The sequence below is a fragment of the Castanea sativa genome, chromosome 11 (assembly GCF_040712315.1).
Source record: "Castanea sativa cultivar Marrone di Chiusa Pesio chromosome 11, ASM4071231v1".
Lineage (NCBI taxonomy): Eukaryota > Viridiplantae > Streptophyta > Magnoliopsida > Fagales > Fagaceae > Castanea > Castanea sativa.
The window spans coordinates 61873392-61882701 of record NC_134023.1 but is presented as its reverse complement, the minus strand read 5'-3'; the positions used below and the strand labels follow the sequence as shown (position 1 = coordinate 61882701).

Here is a 9310-nt window from a genome sequence, read left to right as displayed (position 1 = left end):
AAAAACAAAAGTAGCAACATGTCCTCTGGCAAGGACTTCAAATCTTCATGTCCACCGCCGTTTCCAAAATCTCAAAGAGTCTTTAGGATCCCATATCCATCCGCAGGCAGTGTGTTTGATTCTTAGAAGCCCCCATCCGCCCACAGGCAGTGTGTTTGTTGCATCTGATGATGTTAATTGAATTTAAACTAAGCATATGAAATATAAATATTTCATTCATAAGTTGAAAATAAGAAAATATACAATATTTCATTACCCTACCCCCATTTTAGTAAAATAAGAAAAATATATGCACCATTTCAGTTTTTGAAAAGCATTGATTTACATTCAAATGCAATGAAAATCAACAACTTTCTAAACTGCGTTGTAAGTATCAGATGGAATATAACTCAGCATTATCAAGCAGCAAAATTTGCCAAGATTGGTTTGTGAAATAGAAGAAGAAAGTCTTTTAACAAACAAAGGATTTGTTCAGGAATGTTTTTCTATTTTTAAAATAATGATAAATCAGAGCACTGGTTTGAAACAAATGAGCTAGCCCCTATTTTGTTCATGATCTGTTCAGAATGGATTTATTCATTCCATGACTTGCAAGCCACATAGTTCTCATTGGAACTACTGCTTCACTTTTTTTTTTTAAATTCAACAACAGAATTGCACTTGTATATGCTTCTATTTGAAAATTAAGGATTTTTACCCAGGACTAATCAGAAGAAACATACAGGCAGATCTGTCCAACGCCAAATAAGGGCATTTGTTGGTGGTGAGCTGAGAAAGCCTGAACATCGGGCCTTGTTCATGTGATGCACAAAATAAAATATTAAGACAATTAATGATAAGGAAAATTTTTAGCGAGTACTACCAAAAAATTAAGCTGATGCCTACTATTTCTTAATCTATTGAAAAAAAAAATTTTTAAAAAAGGAAAAAGATTCAAAGGATTTGAAACTTGGAAATGCATAAATGAAGAGTTAGTCTAGTGGAAACTGGGATGGAGTACCTGGTGAGATTTGGAATGCTACCACCGCCAATACACTTTCGATGATATGATAAGTTTCACCTAAATTTCCCAACCTCCTCTTGTCAAGCATATGGCAAGGTTTAGAAAATATAATTTGAATTCAAGAATTATGTGCAAAAGGAACAAAATTATTATCTCAAAACATTTGCTTGACATTTCACAAAGAAATAATGAAGTTGAAGAAATTTCAAGATCCTGGTTCATACTTGATTTTTTTTTTCTGAAGGAAAGGATTTCCTTTTAATCAAATTTCAATGCTGACAATGCTGACCACCATTGGTTATTTTCTCCATTGCTCTTGGAAGTCCTGTCTTGATCAAAAGAATACAATAAATGCTCTTAGGGCCAACCTCCAGGCACCAGTAACAATAGAAGCTTAGAAAACTTTGAGAATAAATCTTGAAAACAAAAAAACAAAAAAAAATAAACGGAAGTAAACCATTTGTACAAATCTCGAAGAAAGAGGTTTGAGTGCTTACGAAAAGTGTTGGTTGCAGAGAAAGTTTGAGTTGGTTGCCTGATGTCACCCTGGATTTTGAAAGCAAGGTAATAGTTTTCATATCACAAGCTTGAATCGCACAGGGCTATTTATAGCATATTATTGCTGGAAGCACCAAAGAAATACAAGTCAGATGGAAAACCAGGTAGAATTGTGCAGCAGCCTTGAAAATAAATTAAAATATTAATGAAAGGAAAAAAGTTAAATAGAAAAATGCTGGTAGCAAGCTGAGAAAGTGACAAAATTGACCCAAAAAAAAAAAGATTATTGATTCACGCAGATGCTTAATCTGTCAGCCAAAATCATCATTGCAAAGGATAGTTTTAGAAATATAAGTTTTACATATAATACCTATAATAAATGAACTTTCTGCATATATGCAACATATCAGTCACTTTTCCTGGGGAAGAATTATCTAATAGAAGCACACATAATAAAGCAGAAGAATTGCCGACCACTTCCTGATTTCGTATGGGCTTGTTCTTGTTTCAGCCTTTCATACCTACTCACGTCAGTTAAATTTGATTATCCAAAATAGTGAAGGAAGGAAGCTGGAAAGTGTTCTGATTCATCAAAATTAACATCAGTTAAACTATCCAATAAAAGAAGGTACTAAATCAATTTGAGAACTAGATGGCTTTAGTAGAACCTTTATGTACCTGACTCTAACATTTAAATGATGCCAAGTGAATGAAGAAAACAGCAAATGACGACTCTTTCTACACTTTCAACCGCATGATCACTTCATCATCAATTAATATGCTGAAGAAAATGGGCGTTCTTGCATCATTCTTTGCCCTTCTTAATGGAACCATTCCTTCAACAAAGGACAACACCTAAAAAGTGCTTGATCTCAAGGCAGAAACAGCTTATGACACCGTTCTTCAGCCAGCCCTTCATCAAGTAGTAACACTTTTTCATATATATTTATCAATAAATTAACTTATATTTATATAAAATTGAACGAAATGTACCTAACTGTAAAACAGCAGCTTGGGTTAAATTGGACTTTTAGCTCCCAAAATGACTCAGTCATTTATACGTATGCAGGGTTTGTGATCAATCTTGCGACACTTTTTTCGCTTCTTTTTTTGGTATCATTTCATCAACAAAGGAAATACATGTACAATGACAACAAGTTAATTCAATAAATGTATAATTGGGCACACACAGGTACAAGGAAAAGAATTAGTGGATAAGCTGAATAATGGAGAGCAATGGAAAAGTTCCAAAAAAAGTATGAAGTTAGGAATATTTGGAAGACATCCAAACAAACTCACATGGAAGACGATCAAGTTCTCAAGGTGTCATGAACTCACAATCACACTTGATATCCTATAAAACTCCTAAATGATATCTTTTCTTTCAAAATCTAGGAGCTGGAATTGGAGCTATGAGGCACCATTCTCTACATTATTCTTCATTACAATACAGTACATAGGGCAGTCCAAACTTGAAGAAAACAGAACATGCTGGCAGGACATACATAATTGCAGCTCACTGAATGTAAATTTAGCTCTTCGAAAATATTGATCGCAAGAGATTCATTTGGTAGGTTTATAATCATTGTATTCATCAATGGGATGATTTGAAGCAATTGTCCCTTATGCATTTGTCAGAGGCTTAAAACTTTGCAGAGTTGACAAAGACTTAAAAAGCATTTATGATGATTGGTTCAAAGTTTATAACAACAAACACAATTCAGTTGAACAAACCTAACAATCACAGGGCATCTCTGGACTTGATCTGTCATGGAACAAGAATCTCAGCAATCTTTGGGCCAGCTTTCCCCCCTCTGCCTCTGGCACCATTGTCACACAATAGGGCATTTAAAATTCTTGGTAGTAATGGTAGCCCCAACAGGTGAGGACAGCAAGAGAAGTCATATTCTGGCTGAACCTTTTGAGCTCTTTCAAGTTAGGAAGAAAAAAAGAACCAAATGCAGCAACCTATCGTCAGGAGGGGACGTCACATATTCCCATCTACCACCAATTCCAAAGAGAAAGCCTGAGTAAGTCCCTCTCCACACTTGATCAGTGTGATTCAGCGGCTGTTAAAAGGTAAAGAAGCAGCACTAGCTATCAACTGCCACATAGTTTACCTGAGATTAAACAGCATGCCAAACTGGCCAAGTCAAATCCCAATATTTCTTAAAATACTCTAAACTTATAAAACAAATGTATTATTCATCAAATACATATGCTGGAAAAATTGCGTTACCTGATAAGTATTTGTCTTGCACTTCAAACTGAACAGTAGAAACGCAGTGAAAGTATAATGAGGCAAGAGCAGCCCCAGCAAGAATGAGAGTAAATGATTCTTTAATTAAGAAAAGGATGAGATTTCACAGTGACTTGAAAACATATCAGAGATTTAGAAATTTATATACAATGCAAAAGGACCAGCAGCGCTAGCAGTGGCATAACCTTGACAGCAGATGTGTGAGGCACGTGTTATTTACAAGTAAATGTGACCCTGCAAAACAAAAGGCAATGAATGAGCATGTTGAAAATCATCTAGTTCAAAAAATATATGTCAACTGTAGCATAATCTTGGGATCTAGAGCCTCTGGTTGAAAAACATCTAACAGCATCTCTTACATAGGTGTACCAAAAATATTTTTACTACTAGAAAGCTTTACTTTGGTCTGGAATATATATAGATAGATAAATCTGAACATTTTTCTGGTTGCAGTAAAGTTTTTCTATAAATTAAATTTTTTTTTTTTTAACTAAAACATCTAATACTAAAGTTGTGGTATCAATATCATGATATATGGTCTGTAGAGCATAGGATAAGGCATTAATAACCATAAATGACATACCTTGAACAAATTATTATAAAACCAATTAATTATTTTTATATACTACTATACATTATCCGTTTGTTATTTTATCCTTTAAAACTTTAATCAAATAATTTGATTAAATTATGTAAGAAATTAAATAGACAGATTGATTGGTAGTTTGCGGTTTGTTGATTGTTAAAAAATGCTTTTAACTTTTTAAATGAATGTGTTGATCAACAAATACATATGCTGGAAATTTAGAATTACCTTAGCTTAAACATTCACAAAAGTCTTTGTCTTGCATTTCAGAAGTCCATAGTAGAAATGTAGTGAATGTATAATGAGGCAAGAGCATCTCCGGCAAGAATGAGAGTAAAGGATGAGCTTTTACAGTGACTTGAAAACTAATCAGATATTTTGGAGGTTTTTTTTTTTTTTTTTTTTTGGAGAATTGACATTTAGGAATTCATACACAATGCAGAAGGATCAGCAGCTAGCAGTGGCATGAAATTGACAGCGGGTGTGTAAGACACTTGTTATTTACAAGTAAAAGTAACACTGCAAAAGAAAAGGCAATGAAATGAGCATATATAACAATGTTGAAAATCACCTAGTTCAAATATTTCAACTGTAGCATGATCTAATGCTTCCTTTATATATGTATATAGTTCTGTATGTTGGGGAGTTTTTTTTTTTTTGTAATTTACAATTAAATAACACACTAAAACTAAAACTAAACCTGTGGTTTATAATATATGGTCTATAGAGCTTATGATTAAGTGTTTATAAACATACTTTCGGGTTTTTAATGAAATATTCACCTATATATTAATTTAAAAAGAAATAATACTTAAAAGCTTGGCATTAAAAAATTAGATGAAATAAAATGATTTTGGTGAAAAAGATTTAAACTTTTCACTGTAGCTTGATGGGAATTAACAAAAATGAGAATTAGTACCTTGGCAGAAGCATTCTTCGACTCGTAGCTCAATCAAGTTATGTATATTCTGGGGATGTGGGCGATCTTGACTCGGCCCTCCCCTTTCTCGTTTCCATACCGTTCTTCCAACAAAGGGCAACCAGAAATATCTAGCTCACAAAGAGAGGTAGGCAAAACGTCTTCTAGTAAGCAGTCGAGATTCTTGCAGTCACAAATCCTCAAGTTTTTAAGAGAGGTAAGGGGTTGAAACCCCTTACCATTGAGCGATTTTAGATTTGGTGAATAATCGATGGTGAAATCGGTAAGATTAGGAGGCAGCAACGCCTCCTCTGGAAAGGACTCCAATTCGTTGTAATGATCATAAATTGCGAAACTTCTGAGAGAGTGAAGACCTTGCAATCCCAATTCCATGCGACGGGAAATGAGTTTCTCGCACCGCCATATGGTAAGACTTTCTAAGCTGGAGGGCAAACCTCCCTCGGGAAACGATTCCAGTTCTGGACACGATTGCAGTTCCAAACGCACGAGAGATGGGAGGAGGGTGTTCATCCCTTCAGGCAGTGACTTTAAGTTTCTGCAATGTTGGATTACAATCTCAGACAAATTTGGAGAGCACAGTCCTCCGCTGGGAAAGGAAACTAAATCACGGCACATACAGAGTTCCAAATGAGTGAGGGAACTCAGGGAAGCAAATTCTGGTGGCAATGACAAAATTGAATCACTGCCACTCGTTATGACAACACTTTTAAGTGATTGATAGTCATGACCACTTGGAATCTGTATTTTCCCCACGCATACTAATTTATGGAGAGCAGGAGAGTTAGGAAGCGAAGCAACAAGCTGCTCACACCGACTAATATCAAGTAGGGTCAAAGAGGGAAGTTGAACGGGCAGACCCCCACTTAGCTTGGGACAATCATTAATAGAAAGTTCTCGAAGACGAGAGAAAATTTCACCTTCAAATATGACCCACACCTGCCACTCTGGCATATTTTGAAATGATAAACACTCAAGGACTCTGAACGGGTTAATCGTATTCCCGTAGAACTCAGGGCCCACACTTGATAGTTTTCCAAAACATTCAATTTGAAGGCTCTTGAGGTCAGGTAGCTGTCCAAGCGGAGGCAAGGAGAAGCAATTATCACAATTACGAAGCTTTATGGACACCATTTTAGAGAATGACGAGTCTCCTAACCATTTTGGAAAGCTTGTACTCTCATAATTAGTGATGGTGAGAGAATTCAAGTTTGTATGAGGACACAACTGCTCAAGTAAAATTCTTTCCTTTTCTGAATCTTCAGCGCCATGACCACGTTTCCATTCCAACTTCAACTCAGATAAATCTTGCTTATTCTTTAATATAACCTCCGTAGTATCTTTATTAATGCATTGAACGTTTTCCAAGTTCAACAGAGACAATTTTCCAGAAAGATGCTGTAGCTCCCCCAACTCTTTAATACTGGACCCATCATCATGTTTGCCCACACCAAAAACAAGTAATTTTTTGAGATTTTTCAATTTATCCATGTGTGGTGGCATCTCTTCCATTTTGGCTTCACTATTATCTAGGTAGCGCAAGTTGATTAGTTTACTCATGTTGGTAGGCAACTTGGTGATGTACTTTGACAATATCAAGGTTTGCAAATGATACAAGTTACATAATGAATCGGGCAAGTCTTTGATCCCAGTGTTACAAGTGTTTAAATAACGTAGATGTATCAAGTTATCAACAGTAATTGGTAACTCCTTTATGCATGCACCATACAATGATAACACTCGTAAGCACTTAAAATTCTGAAACAAATTAAGATCTATCATCACTAAGTTTTTATCTTTAAGATACCAAATTGGTGTGTGGCTTTTTACCAATAAGGTTCGCAAACCCTTAGCATCCTTAGCTTCTGAAGGGATCTCAAATTTCTTAGAGTCATAAGAGCTATCTTTGTAATATGACAAATGACGTGTCTCTTTTGTTATTTCATTGGACTCATTACTCTCCCCCAATCTGAAACAAGATTTCCCACATATAGATTTTGCTAAGTCATTGATAAGATCATGCATTAAGAAACATGATTTAGACATACTTGATTGTTGAAAAAATGACCTTGATACTAAATCATTAAAGTATTCTTCACCTATTTCTTCTAATTCTATTTGCCTACCTTCTTTGGGTTGCTGCAATAAACCTTCTGCCATCCACAAAAGGATCAACTCCTCCTTTTCAAATTCATAATCTTTTGGGAAAATTGAGCAATAAGCAAAGCATCGCTTCAAATGTGAAGGAATGTAATGATAGCTCAGTCTTAATGCTGGAAAGATATTAGTTTTTGCATCTAGTGAATCCCAAATATGACACTTCCAAATCTTAATCCAATCATTTTTATTAAAATTTGAACGCAATGAACCCCCAAGTGTTTTTGCAGCCAACGGCAAGCCTCTACACTTTTTAACAATCTCTTTACCAATTTCCAACAAGTGTGTAAATTCATTGGGATTTCTATTTCCAAATGCAGAATGAACAAATATTTTCATACAATCCTCATTTGAGAGTTCATTTAGAAAATAATGAGTTGAATCCGTGACTACTCTTGCAACTTTTTCACTTCGTGTAGTAACAATGATCTTAACCTCTTGTGCCTCACATTTAAAAACTTTAATGAAATTGTCCCAAACACCATAATTTTCATTCCAAACATCATCTAAAACAAGAAAAAATTTCTTCCCTTTTAAAGTCTTTTGAATTTCAATTTCCAACGATTGCAGGTACTGAACGTTACTAGCAGCACCATTGATCCCCTCATAAATAGCTTTTAATATCTCAAGATTATCAAAATTTTCTGAAACATAAACCCATGCTTTGAGGTCAAAACTCTTTTTAACTTTTTCGTCATTGAATACAAACTGAGCAAGTGTTGATTTACCGATCCCACCCATACCCACTATGGGCACAACACATATCTTACTTGCAACATCTAATTGCCACAACTTAAATATCTCTTCTTTATCCATATCTCTACCAATCATATCACATGTTTCGGGGCAAGAAGTTTTTGTTTGTGAGGGCGGTGATGATAATTTTACTCCAACGATATCCTTTTTCAGACTAAGAATACCCATTTGATCTATTATACTATCTAAGTCTGCCAGAATCTTTTCTAGCTTAAATGGTATTTCTTTGTCAAATGAATCAACAAAAGCAGTGATGAAGTTCCGTACCTCACTAGTGCCAGTTTGAGACTCAGCTTGTAACTTGCACCGCAAGGCAATCTCATCTAGAAGGTCATCCGCGTCATAAACAGCATCTTGAAGATCGGCCAGCCACTCTTTCACATCAGGGTTTGTATATTGGTTGTCCTCCGCATCAACGAGCACCACATTAGCAGACCTCAGCAACATCTTCAACTTTTTTAGCAATCCATCAATGTCTTTCCTTCCCTTGAGAAAGTCTCGAAAATCACGAGAAGCCAGTCTCTCAAACGCCACCTGAAGGAATGCAGAGAGAAATGCTCCACCCACCAAAGCCCCGGCCATGCTTTCTTCTTTGCAAAAGACGTGAGTGGTGAAAAACCAAAGGCAAGAGAATGCAAACAAGAGAACCAAGAGAGAGTGAGAGAGAAATGTGAACTGTGAAAGTGTTTTTTGTTTTTGCAGAAACTCTCAAAATACTTCCTCTTTTGCTTGTAAGACGTGTAGCAGAAAGGTCGTTTACCACTGAGTGTGAATCAAAGGTGAACCATTGAATTGATTTCAATTAGGTGAATCAATAATTGCGCGTCGTAGTGGTGGATCCCAGACATGGCCATTGCGGTTTTTCCAGGAAGCACAATAATTGAGATTTTATGGCTCTTTTGCACCTGTGCTATCAGTTGTGGTGGCTCCCACCAAATACTGAAAAAGTGGGTGAGAGAAGGAATTTATCTTGTTAATTGAGTTTATTTTCGTCGGTTTATTATACAGAATTACAGTTATACATTTGAAAAATTTTACTTAACAAATAAACTTACCAACTTAGATGTTAGCAGAAGGGAGTTGTACCTGCAAAAGAAGAAAAAATGGACACTT

The 9310-nt window shown here is 35.6% G+C and overlaps 1 protein-coding gene across 14 annotated transcripts; it reads right to left on the bottom strand.

Annotated features, from left to right (window-relative positions):
* Positions 1–1231: 1231 nt before the first annotated feature.
* On the bottom strand, positions 1232–9035 carry LOC142615219 (putative disease resistance RPP13-like protein 1). Of its 14 annotated transcripts, none has more exons than XM_075787927.1 (9): positions 5267–9035; positions 4576–4866; positions 3741–3995; positions 2801–3621; positions 2495–2605; positions 2180–2414; positions 1872–2083; positions 1501–1625; positions 1232–1328 (listed from the first exon to the last, which is right to left on the bottom strand). In XM_075787927.1, exon 1 carries the CDS (start codon positions 8777–8779, stop codon positions 5300–5302), a length of 3480 nt encoding a protein of 1159 aa, XP_075644042.1. In that variant the 5' UTR covers positions 8780–9035; the 3' UTR covers positions 1232–1328; positions 1501–1625; positions 1872–2083; positions 2180–2414; positions 2495–2605; positions 2801–3621; positions 3741–3995; positions 4576–4866; positions 5267–5299. The 14 variants fall into 14 exon arrangements, with proteins under 14 accessions (XP_075644042.1, XP_075644046.1, XP_075644041.1 ...); XM_075787931.1 differs by having other exon boundaries at positions 2500–2605; XM_075787926.1 differs by having other exon boundaries at positions 1232–1332; positions 3236–3621.
* Between the last annotated feature and the right edge of the window lie 275 nt (positions 9036–9310).